Source organism: Leptosomus discolor, chromosome 12 (genome assembly GCF_034619465.1).
Source record: "Leptosomus discolor isolate bLepDis1 chromosome 12, bLepDis1.hap2, whole genome shotgun sequence".
Taxonomy (NCBI): Eukaryota; Metazoa; Chordata; class Aves; order Leptosomiformes; family Leptosomidae; genus Leptosomus; species Leptosomus discolor.
In genome coordinates, this window is record NC_141402.1 from 18835915 (window position 1) to 18858111 (window position 22197).

Below are 22197 nucleotides of genomic sequence, written 5' to 3' on the forward strand. Positions count from 1 at the left end.
TAAGAGAATAATTTGGGCACGAAATTCTACTGGAGAGAAGTTTGCACTTTTATCTTTCTATCCTTTATCTTCCTAGTGCAATTGTCTTCATTACAACTAACATCATCGCCCTGACATACATGTCTAACGTGAAACCCAGTCACAGACAGAACTGGATTCAATCAACAAAATGCTGCAATTCCTTGGTGGCTGGATTGGAGAGGGCTGTAGCGTGCTGTGCCACAGATACAGAAAGCAGGTTCTTTTATTTGTAAAAGAGTGTGCCAAATACATTCCCCAGCTAAAAAGATTATACCAGATAGCTTTCTCCCTCTTTTCTCTCTCCCCAGTATTAAACAACTCATGACAAGGAAATCACAGGTCAAATAGTATACATTCCACAATATTTCAAGATACAAACATTAGTTCGAGGGGAAAAAAACCTCGGTAGATTAAGCTATAGTGGGGTGAGAAACAAAATCTCATGGCTGCACTAGTAGAACCCGGCACAAGTGTAGCTTCAGCTGGAGATAGTCCTTAGAAGTGCACAATTCAATCTGACTTACTTTCTTCCCCCTTTATTTTCTTTTTCAAATCTCGCTTATTATCTGGTGTTCTCACACACTTTCTTCTAAGCAACGAGTACTTATATGATAGAGGCTGCTGACCTCAGCATCAATGACTTCTTACAGAAAATAAAATTAAAAAAATCTTATGCATAAAACCCAGCACTGAGTATTTTTGTTGCACCACGACTGTAAGTTGCCTATGGCATTTATTTGACACATATCACATTTAGACAATATTATGAGAAGCACTGCTGCATATACGAACAGGAGGTTTTATCAACAATGTCGTTAATAGGCAGAGGTTTCAACCGCAGTGTTACCGGTTATCTAAGAACATTTTTGGGTTTGCTTATATTTCTATCATAAAAATTAATGACCTAAAAGTCCTCAGTGGAAGTATCTGGGACATTCACATTTATCAGAATTGTTACTGACTTCTGCAGTTAGCAATTATTCTTACCATTTATTTCCAAAGATGTATACCCAAAAATCAAATACATCCCAAAATTAATTACAGTAAAGATAGAAATCTACCTCAGGGATACTTTTAGAAAACTCAATTTAAAAATGCATTTACTTTTGCTTCTACGTCAGTAACAAAGGCAAGGGAAGAGAGGGAAGAACCACAGAATCATTTTGATTTCAGTATTATCTACAAGTCAATTCCAAAGCCAAATAAGCTGAAACCCCTCAATATGCAGCTTCTGTAGTAGTAAGGTATCGTAGCGCATGACTCAGAGGTTGTTGCTAATTGTACAAACCTCAGTAATCACTTAATATGCAACAAAACACAAGCTTTGAAAACTAGCTGCTTCCCAAATCCGTATGTTGCACACTATCAAAATTCTGGTTCACGTGGCAGATGTAACAGTGCATTGCAGAAAGTAATTTCTATGCCAAACACAAAAAGCAAATATTTTGTAGCCTTTAAATTTAGAGAAAGAATATCACCATGAAAAGCTCTGGGAAAGAGGGAAACGAGCTGCACCACATAACATTTTGCAACACAAAATGAGATGTGGGCAATGTAATTTCACTGACGTGATTCAGTTACAAGCGATGCAAACGCAATCTCACTGGTTACACTTCAAAAGAGGGAATTTCATTACTTCAACCAATGCATTAGACATGTAAAAATTATGAAACCTCCTATCTGCAGCTGAACAAATAGAAAGCATCATTTCACATACAGATGGGAATAACCAAGGTAGGTGGAATTCATCCTATTGTGGTGGGTGCTGGTAAGGCATAAACTGAATAATGCAACATTTAAGCTCACATAGTCAGTGGTACATAAGGACTCATGCACAGAGATGAATTCCACCAAACTTGTCATTAATAAACTGAAGAAAGAGAGCACATGCCTCAGATTCCCCAAACCAGGAGTTAAAAAAAAAAAGCCCCTAACAACAACAACAACAAAACACCCCACCTCACACCTTTTTTATGCAAAAGAATCTTTTTCATTGTTTTTATTTATCTTATGGTTTCTTGAGGCTTGAGAATGCGAGGCAATTACTCTGAAGTAAGACAGGCTGTGTGAATTAAAAGTACCATAGCTTTTCCTATATGACTCCCCAGGGAGTCTATTTATTAGGCACAGTCCTGTTTTCCGATTTAGCTTAAGCACTTCTCCTAGAGACCGAGTGACCACACCAAGAGGAATTTCAGAGTACCAGCTGCAGAACAGCCTTTTCTGTAGGAACCATCTTGAATCAGCTTCCCTATATAAGTGGATACACACTTAGTCTTGGGTTTCATCTTCATACTCTTAGCACTTAGAAGGAAAAGAAACTTAAATGTTTAGTATGTATTAAAACTTAAGGAAAGCTTCAGCTACTTGAAAATTCACAGTAAAACTGTCAAACTAGGAAAACCAAAATACATCAACGTATGGGATATCAGGGTGCACTCATCACCAGCTATACTAACTTGGGTGGGCTGGGTTGGTTTTTTTTTTTAACAATCAAAACCATTTTTGCTTTGACTAAGAATTGGTGTAAAATTGCACCCACCTACCCATCCACAGTAATTTTTCTCAGCGTGCAAATGAAATGCCAGTTCTTTCTGTCATTATGGAGCAGGAAAAGATACCTTCCAGGGACAGACTACGACAGAATTCCACAACAGCTCTGCAAGGTGATAGGGAATTATAAATTAAAAGAAAATATGTTTCTGTGAGTTTTCAGCAAAAAATCATTACAAAACACTCTGTAAAAGATATCAACTAAAACTTCCCAGCATCTCTGACAGGCTTATAACTATTAGGGTATTTTCTAAGTAAGGAAACAGGCTAATTCAGGAAGTTGCTAAAGAAGACAAGAAAAAAACCAAGCCCGCAACTCTTTAAAACCTGGGAACAGCTGTCTTAACCATTTTCTTCCTTTACATCTGGATCCATTTTTTTTTTCCTTAGTTCTCTTTACATTTCTGCATACTGGCCTTGCCACTGAAATTTCCAGTCGGACAGCACAAAGAGCTTGTGCTTACTGAAGTCAATAAAATCAAAGTTCACAGTGACCGTAACAGTATAAGAATGTGAGCTAAGTGAAACTCTTTTGTTCACATCAATACTTTAACAGTCATCTATATTAAACGAAATTAGCAATTAAAATTCTTAGTTCTTTGATTAAAGTGACTAATTTCCTGCAACCCTTCTCCTCCTTCCTCCCTCCAAACTTTTTGGAAATCAAGAACAGACTAGACTGTTTCATAACAAATACTGCCCTTAAAGGCAAAACTGGCAAGATACTTCAGTCTGTTCCAGAAATCCCTTCTGCAATTGATTATTCCATCTAGTTCTACTCTACTGGTTTACTTTGGCCTATAAAATCTTGAGCTCCTTCATCTTCTGCAGACTGTGAAGACTTCAGACTGACTATAACCCTAAAGGGCAAAACTGTCTCTTTCTAGAATTAAGAGGCCCTGGTCAATCTGCCTTCTGGAAAATCTGCTTCAACTTTTCCCCAAGAATGGCTTTGTCTGCAGGCTGCTGTAGAAACCAAATGTAACATGTTCAGAGGCCTTCAAGTATCAACTATTGCACAAGAAAACACCTCTAGCACTTGCTTTTTTCCATTGCTGTTACCTGTAGTAACAAGGATCACGTCTATTTCTCTCCTTGTCAAATAACATGTTAGATTTTTTTAAAAAATAATGATCATCTTTAACTGATGAAGAGAATACCAAGCAGTTCCAAAGAGCTATGCTCATCTCACCCCCACAAATGACATTTTCTTGTCTGAAGCATCACAATCTCCCCAAGGACCATTTCTCACTGAAGTAATACCTTGCTGTTACTGCGATTTGATACCTGCGTACCCTTTACAGTGTGTCACCCAGACAGCAGCACATACAACTTAGTTTAACAAGCACAGGTGTGTATTTTTTGTAAAGCAGCTGAGAATCGCTTCCATGTAGACCAATGACATTCACTGTGTCACGATACCCTTCCTTATAAGCCACTTTCCCTCTGCGCACACACACACACCAAACATGATCCACTAAGTCACTCTGCCCTTGACCTTTGCTGAATAACCATAACCAGAGAACAGCCTGAATTACAGACTTGCCATTGCACTATTCCTCAGCGTGAGGCGACCTGCCAGGTGCACGTGCCATCAGCCCCAAAGCTCGGTAAGCAGGGCTGTCCCTAGCTGCGCTCGACTCGGACGAGCCACCCATCCAAAGGGTAGCTAACCTCACAGGAATTTAACAAGGAATTTAACTCTGACTTGTGGCATGTGCCACTCACTTTCCAGTTCCCAGCCTGACGGCAAAAATGCAATTCCAGTCCAAGCGTGATGACAACATGCTTATATGTGGAAGGACAACTGCAGTATGGTACAAAGGGAATTCAGCCCTAGGACATTAAGTATGGCCTGCCACCAGTTTAACAAGATGTCAGAGCTGCACACTGAGGATAATACAATGTACAGCCACTTTTATATTTTGAAATAAGCGCAGGGAAGTGCTGTTGACTGCATAAGCTATGCTGTGATTTTTCACACCACTAAGCAAAACAGAGAGAAGTGTTAACCATGAAGACCTGTTGTCTCCTGGATTTTCCCTGACGGCTCCCAGCCTGTGATTCTCTCTTTCATGAGTGTGCCACCCAGCTCTGATTTATGGGAGATTAACAACTTGTATCAGGATGCCTATCAAGACAATTGCCTTTACCATCCGTCCCACTCACAGGTCTGGCAAAGGCCACTATTTGCAGGATAAGAGTGTAAAATACACAAGCACAGACTTGGCCCTCCTTTAAAAGTCAGAGTGTAGAAAGCTGAGCCGTGAACCATTTCATGGGTACTTGTCAGGAAAAAGGGAAAAAAGGCCTTCTTCCTCTCCCACTAACCGAGAACCTATACTGGGAGCCTACAGACACATGGCTGGTCACATCCTCCCAACCACTCCTCATTTCCAGGCATGTGTTCAGTCAAACCTCTTCCCAATCCCATTCCCAGCGCAGCTGCACTAACAGCTGTCTTGAGCCAGTACTACAAGACTCCGGGCATCACAGCCTAGCCGGGAGTATTCACAGGGCAGCTGTGCAGACCTGGACCTCGATCTAGCTGTTCTCACGTCCCCACCTTGCTGCTTCTCACGGCGCGACTGCTGACTTGGACTACCCCAGAAGTTGTGCGGCCCCTCCACGAGCTGATTCAGCTCACCAGACAGGCAGGAGAGTATGAGCACAAGTGAAGGAACAGGAGCCCTGAGGCACGGCAGGAACGAAGACACTGGGCTGCTCTTTTCATCAGAAGCTATGTGTTGAATCAACACAGCAATTTTCCTAAATGTTAAGCGAGTTTTTTTCTTCCTGTTAAGACAAAAGTTAGAACCTCCTTGGTCTAATGAGAGTTTTCTCTATTTCCAGACACAGTTTGATCTGGCATCGTATATTTGACTTCTAGATGACTCCTTTTGTTAGAGACAGTATTAGGCTTGGATGGGAAACGGTCTTCCTAAACAGACAAATTAAAAGCAAACAAACAAAATGAATGAAGAAAGAAAAAAAAGAAAAGCAATTTACTTTAATATATTGAGATAACAAGAGCCCTGACTGGAGTTTCTTTATTGTTCTAAGGGGCTGTATTTCACAACTTTCTTCACAACCTTCTTTCCCAACATCTCAGTCCTAACCATCCATGCCTTTTTGTTATTCCATTTCTTTGAATCTTCCTTGAACAAAGCTGTATCTTTACATGGTCTCATACATTTATCTGAACACTAAAAGCAGCAAGTGACCACGCTGTATATGAAAAACAGAGTTATGCTCTGCACAGTTTTACAGACTTTGCTTTTTTCCTTTTTGTTTTCCTACAACCACTTCATTTTTTCCTGAGGGACACACTGACATGAATGCCACATTAACTGCCAAGTCTACGAGAAGAACATTTCAATCACCCATTACAGTGAAGAATCAGACCTCTAAAGTCCAATGGCCAGACGCTGTTTCATGCCCTTCCAGTAACCCTGCAGCATGGCTATCACTGCCACTTCTTATCTTATCGCAGTTTCAAAGTTGTCTGCTATGGTCAGACAAAGAGCCAGACCTAAACAATGATGTTAAATGAAGACTTCCTCCCATCACAGTCTTGAACTTCTAATGAAACTGATCACTCCTTAGCAAGATAACAAACCATGTTGGGATTTACAGGCTTTAAAATCAAAGTCAAGAGAATGTCAAAAGGAAGCAAGCTTCCAGAGAACAGCAAACCTATTACTGCATGTAAACACTCGCTCTGGGCAACAGGTAAGCACTAACTATACAGGTATATGCATACATACACACACGTAGAAACAAATATACACCACGTGGGTTTTTTGATTCGTTTTTTAATCACAGGGTAAAAAGTCCAGACAAATTCTCTGTTACACCTGGTGAGCAGAAAAAAAAATTTAAAGGAGGCCTTTTAGCTTATTAGATTTTAAAAGGCAGCTGAAGCGGCTGGGAGTTTTCCAGAGTAAAGAACTCAATGTTTTTTAATTTCATTAAAATTCAGACAACTCTGCACTAGAAAGTGATGTCAGCTACAGAAAATTATTTTTTCAATGTTTTTATAACAGTAAAAGATCTGATATACATGAGAGAAAACAAAAAAAACTAAACCCAGGAAGGAGTAAGGACTATGGAATAGTTTTTCTCCATCTGGCTGCTTGCTGTCAAGAATATAAGCATTTTTACCAGCATCACCTGTGTCCTCATTAGGTGTATCTGTTAACATGATTAACATTAGAACTACACCAGCAAACTTCACTAAAACAGCTTCCGACTCTGCTCAGACAAACTGCCGTTTCTTCCAGGGGAGCCACCGGTAGGAGCTCTGAACGAGGACTAAGAGTTTCCAAGGAGAGAATCTCCTGTCCGAGGCTCCGTGTGGCAAAGACCACTCTTCATTCCTCCCATCCCACCCCATCAGCACTCTTACATGGGACCACGCTGACTGCCTGCAGCTCCCCAGAGGCCTCAGTGCCAGGGAGGGTCCAGAGATGCTATCTTACAGTTCGAAGCGGGGTACTTCTTTTGAACCCTTGCACTGACCAGTGCCTCGCATCATCACTCGTTGTGGCAACACCAGCGGGACAGCTGGCAGCTCAGTCCTCTCCACGCTTTAAAGCACTACTCTGGCCCTGCAGAAAGTCAGGTTCCCACTGATCTCCATAGATGCACTCAAGCCCTTGAGAAATGATCTCTGATTATCCTTGTAGCTTTGACAAGCAACGGGAAATTCTTCACATCTTGTTTAGAAATAACACAGAAGTCTCACGTGGGTTCATTCTAGCTTTGCAATTCACCTCCACAGTGCACTCTAAACCATCCGACACCAGAAGACACATAAAGCAATGATTTCAAAGCTATGTCTCATGAAGTACTTCTGCAAACAAACTGCAGTCAGACACACACTAAACACAAGGCCACTACTGATCAGCGCAGTACACAGTTTGACAGCCTCGTCTTTCGGCAGCAGTGCCAGCCTCTGCAGCTCCCAGTCCCACCTTGCTGCGGCTGGTTCCTGCTTCAGCAGTCGGCCCTGTTGTGCCAGTACAACTGTCTGCAGGGACAGATGGCGAGCGGGACTGGAGAACTGAACTGGGCTACACAGAGTTTCTCTCCCTCTCACTCCAGGGGATTATTCTGAATTCCAAATTATGTTACATGTACAACACAGACACGTGGGAGAACAGAGCAGCGGTGCAGGAGACTGAGGGCTATCCAAGTTGGCAGTAATGCCACTCCCAAAAAACCAGGGGGAAAAAAGCCCTCATAAAACTATGGCTTCACACACTCATTGTCATCATGAATTTAACAAGTAGTGGCTGGAACCAGCTCTCAAACCACAGTGGATGTTACAAGGGATGTTAGTTTGAGCGGCTTAAAGCTGCCTCAGGTTGCAGGTCTTTGTGCAACCGCAGTGCAAATCAGGTTGCTGACCCATTCAGGAGTTCAACATCACATCTGAAGGCAGTGGTGCGCCTTGACTAGGTGTGCAAGTGAATGCTTTCCCAGCTTGGCTTCATCAGTGATGAAGCCACATAAAAAAGGCACAGTATCACAAGGAAAAGTAAATTTTTAAGAAAGGTATTTTGCCCTTTTTAGCAATATAGTTTAGTTTATGAAAATGTTCCGCAGCACCTTACTGTTTCTGCAAGGATAATGAAGACTTAAACTCAAAAATCTTGATCCCACTGAAACTTGTAAACAAAACTTCCATGCACAGAGGTTACGCTTCACTATTTCAAAACATTTCCCCAGCAACAATTACAAACTGGCCTTTCAAATGTATATGATGGGGTATGTAGGTCAGCGAAAGCACAAGTTATTGAAGTCCTACCTTCTCACTATTTCATAAACATCTAGGTCAAGTGCTGCAGAGCAGCATCATAGAAAGCTCCTTCAAAATTCAGTCCAAGAAAGTCAGAGGCAGCCACCTTCTTACTAAGTGCAGGAAGCAAAAGAATGAGAAAGCAAGTAAAGCTGTCAACACAGGGTGTTTTCTATATGCTATTCCTCTGTAAAAACACGTGAACTGTAGAACCTTAAAAGTCCTTTTCAGACACCGTGTCCCTACTAACAGCTAACATAACAGGAAATTTTAAGTCAAACAGTATATTTGCCAAAACAACACCAATAAATAGCAAAGTTGCCAGGCTTAGCATAAAAATGAAACACGCTAATGAAACATAGTGCAGCTTGTTCATACCATGTGCAGCCTAGAATCATGCATAATGTAACAGTGCAACTGCTAACAGCAGGCTCACAGAAGATAATTTACACTTGTTTTTATGGACACGAGGAACTGATCTTTGAAGTTGTCCCTAATGAGATTCTGCTTGGCCCTAACAGCATCCTGAGAGAATGTGCTGATTTTCTCCCCTGCATCCAGTGCATATTTATAATGCAGAATCCAGACATATTTAAACTGCACACGTGGACCAGCGTCCCGCCATGCCATCACAAAGTCAGATTCTCACAGTGGGGGAAATCCCTACTAAAATGTCTCAATTTACCTTCAAGTCTTTTTTGTAATTACCCATGTCACCTTTACTAATTAACAAAAGACACGTGGAGGTTAAGGAATAAGGTTTCTTTTTCCTTTGTACAGCTGAACTCCCAACTTGATTAAGCTGACAGGTCACTGGCAGCTCTATCACATGTTGCAGAAGACATGTCCAAAATACAATCATAAGGCTGCTCAGAGAAACCAGAATTGTAGCTGCGTAATGGACAGAAGACTTTATTTCAAAAACACAGGCAGTAGCATCAGCAAGACAAACAGAAAACGCTTTTTGCTATGCCCTATGTAGTCATTGCTTTAATACGATACCCACCTGTTTTCAAAAGCCCTTTCAGTTACGAGATCTGCAAGAACCACTGAACCAACATCACTAAAACCTCAAGTTGCAGCTAGTGCAGTAGCCACAACCCCTCCTACAAGTAAGCAATACCGTGGCACGATGGCCAAAGATTGGCAATGGGTGAAGCACAGAATATTCACGGAGAAGAGACCTCCACTCCGTCATGCTCAAAGGACACAGGCAGTCACATCTGTAGTCACATGTACAGTACTCAACTCTTCTACAGTACTGGACCAAAAACGACTGCAAAAGTTAGATAAACATTTAAAAACATTTGTTTAAATGCTGCCTAATGTAACTTTGGTATGTGAGTACCCATAGCGCTGCTGGTAACGAGTGTCATTGCCCACTCTGAGCCAGGGTATTGACACATGTTTGGAAACAAATCAAACAAGGATGGCCTAGGTTTTACTCTCTTCCATACTTCTCCCAGATGTAGCCACCCATGCACTGTGGTTCTTGACTCTCACTGTTTCAAGTCGAAGTATTCAAGTAAACTAAAGCTGATTTTCATTTGGAGTAATATACTGAAGTGCAAACGAGGGCAGTTTGGAAAACTTTTTCATGCTCCATTCAACAGGTCCTTCCACAGACTAACAGGAGGGTGCTAAAATCAGAACACTGGCGATGGCAACTCCAGCAGCTACCCATGTAGCTGATACATACTATATTTAAGTTATACCATCAGCAAGTCAACATTTTAACTTAGTTCTCTGCCTTTTTCTGCTTGGGAAACACAGAAGAAAAAAAAAATCCATAAATTCTTTTAACATACTTGTCAGCACTGTTCACGCCCTACGAATGCACAGTATATTGTTTAAGGTTAGATGACCTGGGGGATAGATAGCAGGATGCCTGATTTTTCATTTAGATCTCATTGTCTAATTTGACCCTAAACAAACAGAAATTCTACCCCCTGACAGCTGTTTGGTGCCGTAAAAAAAACCCCACAAACGACTGCACTTTAGTTCCTAAAAAGACGTTCATGTAACAAAGACCACCACGGCAACTGGTGTTCTCTGAAGAAACTAGTTTGAACGGAGGCAGACTAATCTACCCTCCCGGTTCCACGTGAAGTCCCTACAGGTAAGAGAGGACAGTCATTTGTGGGGAACTTATGAGGGAAGCTCTTACAGTAACTACAATAGCTCTGTGTGCATACGTGGAGAAAGAGAATTTGTTCCCAGCGCACTGTCTGACACTGCTCACAAGCACACTAAGCCCAACAGAAGAAAAAGTGTAAAGAATAAAAAAAAAAAGCGTGCCTTTAAAGCCGCCAGGTTCTGGGCACAGCTCTGAAAGGTTCAAATGACCTTGCCTCAGTATGAGAACGAACAATCTCTTGGTCAGCATTGCCAGATTCCCTTGTGAACAACTACAAGGCATAAGTCTGGAAGCACAAAATCTAAAAAAGCTTTTGTTAGGAAAATAATAAAACACATACAAACCTGAAAGACAGACTCCGATACTACTGCTGCAGCAACAGCGTGTCATATATTACTGCTACGCTTCACGCTAGAGCAAGATCACCTTTAAACACATATGCAGACAGTAAAATCCTAACAAATGAAATACAGCTGCAGGTGCAAGATGTGCAAGAACTCTACTCCAGGACAGTATCTTATCCTATTTCTGGGTATTTGAGATCATTTATCCATTCCTCCATTTATTCTGTATTAGTCACCTCCAGTACGTTCCTCTCGCATTTTATTGGACAAGTGTCTGGACCTTGAAGAAATTGTGTTGCCTCTTTATAAACACATATCTGGAAAATTGCCACTTCTTGCACCAAATCTTCTATAGACCCCCCATTTAATCTGAACTAATTAATTAAGAAATTCTCTATCAACTTCCTGACTCTATGTGGTTCAGCTTATACCTTTTAAGTCTGCACTGAACAAAATGATTCATAAAAGGTCTTTCTCATTCTGTAGAACGATGTCTTAAAATCCTTGTGAGAGAAATAGTGACTGAAAACAGTGACTCTTGCATATCAGAGCACTAAATGATGATGTGAACAGACAGACTATCAAGGAATCCAGGTGATCCAAAGTTAATTTTCAACTTAAACCAATATTCCTCTTGACAGTCTAGACTGAATGCAATGATTCTTTTCAGGAAAATACGCTCTGTATTAATGATATCTAAAATGCATGAGCCTGAAAACAAAACAAAATCCCCCTAAACATAGACCATTTACATTCCTTGAAACCAGTACCAGGGATTTCCTTTCTCCTCTGGCTCAGAGAAATGAAGGCTCTACTCACATATATTTTCAAAACAACCTGTTTTCTGTAAGGCATAGAGTTTATGGTAACAGATAACTAACAACAAATGATGAAAATTCCAAGAGTTAAAGGTCTTCATTTTGTTGCCAAGATGATGTATCAGGTTCTGAGAGGAACAGTATGTGTGATCCTTCCATTAACACAGCGGCACTCTCACAAAGCAGCAATGCAAAGTAGCCGAGCAGAACACCACCAAAGGTCACAGTGAAAAAAAAAAAAATCATTTACCACCCCTAGAGGATCATCATCACCATTTTAATTATCAGAGGGTGCCTGAAACTTGTACTACAGTATTTGATCTGTGCAGCCTCATTATACTGACATTTCTAGCAGAAAAACTGTCTTAAGAACTTCGTGCAAACAATTAAAATACTCTCCATAAGATCTAAGAAGTTGCAATATGAGTCATAACTCTCCTTCAGTAACCCAAAGAGGGTGTCTGAAACAGAAACTTTCAAGGTATAGAATAATAATGATGGCAGAACAAAATTTGTTCTTCTTGCAAGCAAGCCTTCTGTTTAAAGCTGCAAACATCACTGTTTAACAAACCAAAGGTGATGGAAAATCCAACTAATGTCAAGAGAGATATAATCAAAATTAAAACAATTTATTTTAAAAACTTTCAAGTAATTTCAGAGTCTACACACAAGTCCCATATAATTTCTTTATGTATAATTATGTATTTATTTAGTTTTCATTTATTCACATCTTTCCACCAGAAATTAAAGTGAATGTCTGGCTGACTTTAAATTTACAAAATAAACCATAAAGATTAGACTTCCCTCTCCTTTAATATCTGTTAAACATCATAATCTTACATGTACACTGTTAACAACCAGAGAGAAGTCATCCCTGAAAGAATCATAGCTTAAAATTGAGGGAGCCACTTAATCTGGCATCTCTAAGTGACTAGTCCTGTTCCACTGGAAGCAATAAGAGGTGTCACTAATCACTGCATTTAACAAGTGTAAGACAAGGCTCCTATTTATTAAATATGCTGGACCACAGGACATTTTAATTCTGAACAATTATTTCCCCCAAAACTATTACTTCACCATTCACAGGAAAGAAAATGACCCTTTGGTAATTCTCACTGCTGGCCAAAAGTGAATGTGCTTTAAGAAACAAAGAAGCCTGGAGTAATTAAAAAGTAATGACTTTTTTCTTTGTGCTCCCTATATGAAAGGAGCATGAGGGAAGATATACTGGACTAGCACCTTTTCCTTCCCATAAACTGATACAACAGCTAAACATTTAGGAGTAATGTGCTGACCCTGATGCTCCCAGTCACTACACTCAATTCCTTACACCAGAGAAATTGTAAACGTGGTAAATAGCAAGTTTCCCGTCTTACAAATACATCAGATACAGTCCCTCTATCATACTCCTTTCTCCTTCCCTCCCCCATTCTCTCTCCATCTGCTGCCCTCCTGGGAAGGGAGTGCTACACTTAATGGCTGTGTGCTTTTAAGTCTAATGTGCTGGATATAAGTTAATGCCCAGTACAATAAGCGGAGACTCTGCTGTGAGGAAGCCTCCAGTACCGTTTTTTCCTTGTCAACATCCAGTGGAATCTCTGTAGCCCTAATGTCAAGCAGCACGCAAGGAAGAGAGGGTCTGGGAATATTAAACCCAACCTGTGAGAAAAACAAATCTTGCAAGACACCACACAGCAAAGTCATTTAAATAATCTTTTGGTAAAAACAGGAGCAAGCTGGGATTTTCTTTTTCGTCTCTCCCCTCAACACAATGATTTAAATTCAGAAAACACGCCCATTACAAAATAGAGGGACAAGTATTTCCCTGTCAGAGGAGAGTACAGGGGTGAACTCTGTTGACAGCATTCTGATCTACAAGACAAGAGGAAAAATAGCATGGGCATCAGTTATGAAGAGGACGACTGTATTTGGGGGATTATGAGTTGACCTGCTCTCTAGCCATCCCCTCTGCCCCCACCCTTCAGCAGCTTCAGCAGCAGCACACAACACCAATGCTTATCCACCCGCATTTTGTTTCAGTCAAGCTTCATGCAGCAGATCCTGCTGGTGTGCCGGGAGAAATCTTCAGGTTTATGGAGGTTAAGACCAAGCTTTATGGTCAACTCTTCAGGAGATAAATAAAATGACTGCAACTCCAGGTACCTAAAGTTTATTGTTTGGAATCCAGACTTGCAGTTTTCTGCTCTAACCACTTGGTACTGCTCTGGACACATTGCCAGCTACTGTACACGTCACTGGGTACAAGACCATCATACGCTGTCTTTTTGTTTGAAAAAGGCATCAAAATAAAAATCATTAAATTAGGAAATCTAGTCACATTTCTACAGGATAGAATTGGTTTGTCTTCAGTGTTTTAAATGCACACATGTTTTGGCCACAGCTTCCTCATAATTAAAAACAACCACACACCGTATCACAAAACTTGCCCTGTGCAATATAAGACCTAAAAATTGCAATCTTAACGGCCCACATCAGAACTGAAGGTAAACGGGCAAGACCCGAATTTCCAAATCCCATCAAACAACAAGCTCTTTGTATCTTCTGAAGTATCTTCTACAAAATATGTGCAGGTATACATGCAGACATGCTTGCCTCCTTCCTCTATTTCACACTGCTCTGCATGTATAGATGACAGAAAAGACCAGAAAGCCAGTAACAGGCCTTGTGAAGGCAGAAAAAAATCATGATGAAGTCCATGAAACCACACCTGCATATGCCAAGTATGACACAAACCACTGGAAACAAGAAGCCACTGCTTCAAAGACCAAAACTCACAACTCGCTGGAATCCTTCCTAGGGACTTGGAAAAACCTGGCATGAATTAAGAGGTGAATGACTTTACCACACAAGACTGAGGGGACGTCCTGCCCAGCACTGGCGCTCCCCTTTCTCTGCTAGTGCTCATCGCTCGGGGCAATGCAAGTAACCAACCCCTACGCCAAACTTCACTGTATCTTCAAAGAAGTAACTTCATAGCTTGCCGCAAGAGATGCCTGTTTTAAAGAAATCTCCCTGCCTCACTACATTTCTACTACACCTAAGCATGTTTATTTTCTCAAGTTCTGCCATGACATTTTACAGAATTCAAAACAAAACTCGTCAGGTGCTCTTTTGGGAAGGAGACACGCTGGCCCTCCATTTCTAAATTTTTCCATAGATACCCACGCTAGGCAACTGATTCAGAAATTAAGCCACCTCTGGTAGTTCAAGACTGGAAACGTAAACTCAAAATCTTACCCTGCAACATTCAGGACAAAATCAACATCCGTCACCAACACTTCAGTACTTGTGAAATAGTCCTGCATCAAACATAAGTAAGCTGCATACGGTAATTTAACACAGACCTCTAAATCCACATTGTTTACATGTCTTTTTGCTTACTTATCCAACAAGCTATTCAAACAAGGATTTGTAAAATAAAATAACAAGTTATGTCTAGGTCGGTGCAGCACTTTCCTCAGGCTTGGCATAGCCATCCATCACAAGGGACATGCTCTCTCATCACTGCTGGCCAGCCTCGTTCTGCCACTAGGAGAAAACCACCAGCCAAAAACTCCATGATGAGACTCCCAGTGTGGGGCCTGTAAATTTTCTAAAGCATTAACTCCCTGTTTGGAAATCTATGCCCTAGAAGTTGTTTCACAGCATAGATCACACCCTCACCCTTCAAGCATTACACAAAAGCAAGAATCTGCTGCTTCCACAACAATATCCCTACTGCCCTGCTATTTTAAAATAAGAAATGACAAGCTTCGGGTGACAGTAGGACATCCTGATTGTACTGTATATCCCACCTTTATTGCCTTAACTACTTCACAGCAAAGAACTCCCTCGGTGAGCAGTCTCCCTCCAGCAGAAGGTACGGTGGTAGGGACCCCTGCTGCAGAATCAGTCCTGGTCAGATCCCGTCGCACACCTCCCGTAAGATAACACACTGTATGTTGTAGATAGACATGAAACTGAAAGTCAACTGTCATTTAGTATGACTGACCACTAAATGAACTACATCAGTAATACCATAACACAGAATCAGATCATGTAATAAAAATTTCCATTTACAGTGCTCAGTTACTGAAATGGGCCTGACAATTAAAGTGCGTGTTACCTGAAGGCTTCTTTACCTGATTAATACAGCATAAAAGAACATTAACATACATGTGCATAAAAACCAAACCATTTTCTTTCTTTCTCCCTCTCAGGGTTTACCACAGGGGCCAGACAGGCTCTACAAGGTGCTGTTTTAACAGCACGATTTCATCACTGAAGAAGTAAGGTGAAGAAATACCTGTGCTGGCCACCCCTGTAACCCACCACCGGTGAGGCTGCACCATGAAAGAGATCACTGAAAGTACCTCATTGGGGGAAGAAAGAAAAAAAAAAAAAACAACCACCCAGGAAAAAAAACCCAACACAACAGAACAACAAACCACAAACCACCGCTGAATGGACATTTTTAACCTAGACCATTTCAGTGGTACGACCTATACAGCAGCCTCACGAAAGGCTCTGCCAACGCTACCGGGGAGGCGGCAAAGCACGTGGCACAGGGGCAGGAACGGGTGGCTGGGGAGCAGCAAGCTCAGCGCTGAGCCTGTGGACCGAGAACTTCCCTCCTTCCAGCCCGGCGAGCAACCTGCGGGCACGGCTTTTTACATTCAGCCGGCCAGCGGTAACCGCACCAGGCCAATACCTCACACCGAGTGACTGATTTTGGTAGGTAAGGAGACTGCTCTGGCAACCTCTTCCCACCAGCACCACAGGTACAGGGTTTCACTTGACACAATGGGCTGTAAGCTGCTGTGTTTCAGTAGCCACCCACGCCATCTGAGGGACCAGCGAGCAGAGGGAGACTGAAATCGCACAAAGGTAAAGCTGACCAACTGTGAGCCGTGACCCCAGTAAAAATCCCTGTGTCCGAAAGTAAGGCTCAAGTTTTAACTGCAGTCGTTCAGGGTACTCATGTTTCCACCATCAGACCTGAAATGCAACTTGATTGTTTCAGGGCGTACTGGGTGTTTTCAATTTATTTAGAAAAATAAGTAGCGAAAAGGAACTTGGGTGGTCGGTCATGAGCTATCTATGCTTTTCTAGGAAGTGTTATTAATGGACAGAGCAACGTACCCACCAAAACTACAAGCCCCTGTCACATCAGTATCAACGGAAATAGCCTGCCCAGTCACACCAGGTATAGCCAACTAGCTTAAAACCAAATCTCTGTATTCTCTCAACCAATATTACCACATGTACAAATTCCGCTACTCTGTAAATGTCCAATAAGTTCATATTCTATTAATGCCAACTCTCTCCCCCTTCCCCTAAATATCAGACATCTTATATGAAACAAAAGTTAAGAATATTGCAAATCAAATGCATGATTTCCCACTAATCTCAGTGGGAGTTTATAAAACCTATTACATGCAGGATGGTTTCCCCAAGAAAAAAAAAAAAAACAAACAAAAGGCAAGATCCTATTTCTCAAGGTTAGTAGTCTAATAAGATCTTTAGGTTTTTCACAATTTAAGGCTTCGTTACAGCTTAAAGTTTTTTCTTCTGTGATTCTACAGCTATATTTTTATATGACTATTATTATTATATCTACACATTTACACGCACTCATACATTTAAATACTTTATTCAACTACACATACATAGTTCTACTAATATAAAACCCTGTTTATACTCTTTGTTTTAAAATAAGAATATTCACACGGGGAATTACTCCAGTACAGAGAAGGCAGTAAAATTATATAGTTACAGACAGTTCAATGTATCTCCAGGTATGCATAAACTCATTTAGAAGACTTTTGCTCTGGCACAGAAACCTCTATCTTTCTTACTCCCCTACTACTGAATTTAAACCATACCAAAGTTTTAACGTGTACTCCAAGTACCCTAAAAACAAGCCAGCAAGAGATTCTGGTGAGACTGGAGGAAAACTAATGAACTCCTCTAAAAGGCTCAGCCTGCAGCAGCTTGGGCTACAGCTAGCTTATCTCCACAGAGCTCTCTCACCCTCACCAGCTGGGCCTGTCAAAACAGGCATTTTCTACAACAGACTCACAACATTTATTCCCACTTTCCCCATTTCTTCCCCCATGGAAGTAAATGGTGTATTGTACCCAAACAGGAAGATTTTTTCCCTCTGGTTAACACCTAAATAAATAATTTCCATTTGGATTTGTCCCATTTTCTTCTCGGCTCCTTTCCATTGGATCGCGGAAAAAAATGGGTGCGATGGGAAGGTTCCACAAAACTGAGCCTTAGTAACTCCTGTTAAATTAAAATGGTTTAAAGACCCGCTGTGGTGGCTGCTGTACAGCTGCAGAGTTAAAAGCGTAAGAAGGAAAAAAAAAGTCTTACAAAAAAAGAGAACACCCCAAACAAATTACAAATATACCTGATAAATTCAATTACCTTCACAGTTCAGTCATTTTTAATTTTTTCCTACCATTCGCTTACGATAGTAGAAATTTTCTCTGTTCTCTCTACTTCAGGGCTCTGCTTTCACAGGATGAAGCCTTCTGCAGCTTAAAGCTGACCTGCCCCAGGCTGCCAGCTCCTCCGGCGTGTGCCCATCCCGTCCCCAGGCGGCATCCTACTGCTGCTCGCTGGTATTGTTGGCACCACTGACCACAGCCCCATACAGAACGCCTCAAGGGTCTAAACAGGCTTACAAGCTTCTTTTTTTTTAAAAAAAATCTTATAGTGCTTGGCAGCACTACACTGAAAGAGCAAGAAGCATTTGCCTCTTTGAAGTCACAATTCCTGACAAAAAAAGGGAAAGTATGAAGACTTCAGAAGAATAATAATCATTAAGAAGCAAAGGCAGGCATGTTATAATTCTTATTATTTTGCAGCTGCCCTTTAAAGCTGGGAACTAAGGTGATGCAGTCAATTAAAACTGAAAGTAAACATGATTTGTACAAAGCATTCAAATACAAACATTTTATAACATTTTTAGAAAATAAGTGAAACCTGTGGGTGGGAGCATTGCTTCAAGATGAAAAAATACTTAACATGATATCCCGTTATCCAAAATAATTGTACAGTAAAAATTGTCTTTAGAACACCTGTTCAAATATTAATTAGCAGAGAATAAAACACAAAGACTGGACAAACTGTTTCAAAAGTCATACTATACCAGAGCTTAATAACTGACAAAGCTGCCATCACAGCCAGCCCAAGCAAAGGGAGTTTTAATACGCTGATAATAAAGGGTAAACGGATTCACTGAGAAGTGCTGGTGTAAAAATACATATAAATATGGTAAAATGAGAACTGCTGATGGAACTACATGACACTGTCATGTGCAAGGCACAAAATGAAAGTGGGAGAAAAAGTGCAGGACGCAGGCCGAGTAACGCCACAGCGCCTTAACCAACAGGTTATGCTGGTGATATTCCAGTCTCTCCATTTCCTCTGTGCGAGAGGAGTTGGGCCCAAAGGACACTGGAACCAGAAATGGCTCAGTACACACCAAGAACCCAGTTCTCACCTTTGCACAGGAAGATGCATATCCATAAAGAAATTACTTTTTAAAAAATTATTGCCTTTACAGCGGAACATTGTCCTTAAGCTGCACCCAGCTACTGGTTTATGGCATGCAGCAGGGCCCTGTAACAGTGTATTGCCCTGCTATTCACGTACATGTCATAATGCTTAGTTCCTGCGTTGCTTTAATCATTTCTCACCACCCCATGATTTTTTAAAACACATTTTTCACTAGAGAAGAATAAAACCTCCTCAAACTCCCTCACAGAAAAAAAAATCATTAAAAAGCGTGCATTACTTTAAGATAGCAAAAAAGAAAAGCAGACTGTAAAACCAAACCAAATCAATCCCAGCAGCTGCAGCACTGTGGCACTAGCAAAGATACAACAGGGTAAAAAGATCATCGTTTCTTTGTTTTTACCAATTTTCTGTTCAAGTTTCTCCCTTGATGACACCCTCTTTCAGAAATACGCACAACGCTGCCGTTACAAAACACGGGCAAGACAAGCAAGACGACCCCTTCTGAAGCGCCCACACAATCTAGTCTCTCCGCCACAGAAGTAACTCTGCAGTTGTCACCGTCACACCAACCCACAGCCATAGTCAGATCTTCACCTCCCGGCCTCCCTCTACCCACGACTCCAGACACCTGGTAGGGTCCTGTCATTTTTTTTTTCCTCAACAGGTTTTCTAAGACCCATCATTTACTACCCAGACCTACCTGAACTCACCTCCTGCACTGCAGCATTGTTTTCTTTGCTTCCACTCTAAATCTGAGACTAATCCCTTTCCAATTTTTCTAAATTCTCATCTCCCTTTTAGTATGGTACACCTTTCCTTGAAACCAATTTGCTGCTTTTAAGAAAGCTGCAGTTATTTCAGTTCAACATCCTTTAAAATACTGTCACTATATTGTACTATGTAGTTTCAGTATCTATTTCAATTACACAATCTCTCCAAACAAGAAAATATCTTTTAAGGCATCTGTCAAGTCAACACAATTTAAGAGATACACAAATTATTAGAGAAGCAGCTGTATAAATGTGTGTGAGTTTTTGAAACAAAGCATGAGCAATTTTTACAATGTTGAACACCACACCTAGCTGGTCCTAAAACCAGCTCCCACTGACACCAGTGTCAGTAAGAACGGGTTCTTTAAAACCGCTTTCTACATTTTGTTTGTTTGTTCTGAATTCATTCTTTAGAATTTGTACTTAATGTCAGTGAGAGTGCAGTCTGGAGTGGAAAACATGCAACAGAAATTTGCTGACAAAAGGTCTGAAAAGTGACTCTAGAAATGGAAACATTTCTAAAAGAACAGTTACATCATCGTTGTAGTAATAAATGAAATGTAATTAACGAAAACTTCTTCCACCTTGAAAAGTCCGACGCAGGACAGACACTCTTCAGCACCCTTCCTGAAGTTGCCCTTAGGAAGACTGTAACCACATGAAATCCTATTAGAAGGTGCTGAACTCCTACATTGTGACTCTTCCGGCAGGCTTCTACATAACAAAAATGCAATGAAGTTCCATACAACTCTTCCCCCTTATTATGCAAAATCCTTATCAAATTCAATAGTGTGACATCGTTCAAAATCCTGACTAACAATGGCACGCAGGAGGTCAAGAGATGTCGTCTTTGTTTTAGTTTCACTGCTTTTCAGTCTATTAACGTAAAAGAAAAAAGAACCTTCACAGAAATAGCCGATAAAGATCAAACCTAACTAAACAATGGGAAGGAAATTCAGAGTTAAAACTGGTGCTTAGCCCTTCACACGGACCATTGTGCCCGGGTGCTGCGCCGCAGAGGGATCCCGGGTCACACAATACCCAGGAACAACAAGGTGAGGTAAGCGCCCTCAGCTCCCCACCTCCCTCCCAGCTTTTGTCCTCCCAGCTGGGGCCAGGGCCGCTCTTTTGGGGCGGCATTTGTACTTCTGGGGGGCACCACGGCGCAGCCCCCGGAACGCGGCGTGCGGCACACGTTCCACCCGCGACCGGCAGCACAAAGGCTGCAGTGGTCGGGGGGGGGGACACACACACAATTAGTCCCAATTAGGCCTATTTCGCAGCGGGTAAGGGCTGGGGGGGGGGAGGGTGCTTAAATTTTAAAGCACTGGGTCCCTCCGGCGAGTTCAAGCGAGATCGGTAAAGTGACAAGTTTCAGGAAACGGACCCGACTGGTGACCGTGGGGGCAAGTTCCACGAAGTCAGAAAGAGCCCCCTCCGGGTGACGGAGCGGTGCTTCTGCAACCCGTAAGGAATTCCGTAACCATTCCACCAACAAGGAATTCCGTAACCATTCCACCAACGCCGCTAACCAATCCTCCCAGTTCCCAACCGGCTGGGCCAGCAGCAGCCCTCACTCAGCCCCACGGCACACCAGACACGCCGGCAGGCACACGCCGAGGCGACGCCGGGAATACTCACATGTGCACATGCGGAGGCTGGAACCTGCTCTGATTGATGTTGTAGTGCGTGAACGCCTGCGTTGGGTTGGAGCTGTATTCATCCACCGTGATGGTAACTTTGCCTTGTGAAGGAATTCCATGAGCCATCCTTCCTCCTTATGGACATGAGCAGCTCACAGCTTCCCAAGGCCAGGAGCGGGGTAGGGCATTGTGTTCCAGGCGGCTCCCGACTCCTAGAAGCTCATCAACTCCGCGGACCTCTGCCAGGAGAGAAAGACAGCACGCACTGCTATAAACTCAAAGGAGATGCAAACATACGCAGACATATTACTCTATCCTCTCCTGATTTCCATTCAAGGATCTTTTTCCATTTTTTTTATGTAACCATCAACCAACTCTCCAAACATTACTGTTCACTTTTTTTTAAATTAACTCATCATTTAACTCCATCATCATTAAATACATCCACGGGATGAAGGCTTAAACTAAGGCTTTATCTTCAGAAAAAAAAAAATAATAAAAAAATCTGTGTTGAAAGCTTGTGAGAGACCGAACCCCCGGTTTGCCCTGCCTGGGTTGTAACAAAGCTCCAGTTA

General features: G+C 41.7%; 1 protein-coding gene across 1 annotated transcript in view; it reads right to left on the reverse strand.

Annotated features, from left to right (window-relative positions):
* The window catches only part of MPPED2 (metallophosphoesterase domain containing 2), a 101409-nt gene extending 79661 nt beyond the window's left edge, over window positions 1-21748 (reverse strand). Inside the window, exon 1 of the mRNA XM_009961788.2 lies at window positions 21621-21748. Coding sequence (XP_009960090.1) covers window positions 21621-21748 — 128 coding nt within the window. The remainder of the gene's footprint in view (window positions 1-21620) is intronic.
* Window positions 21749-22197: the final 449 nt, after the last annotated feature.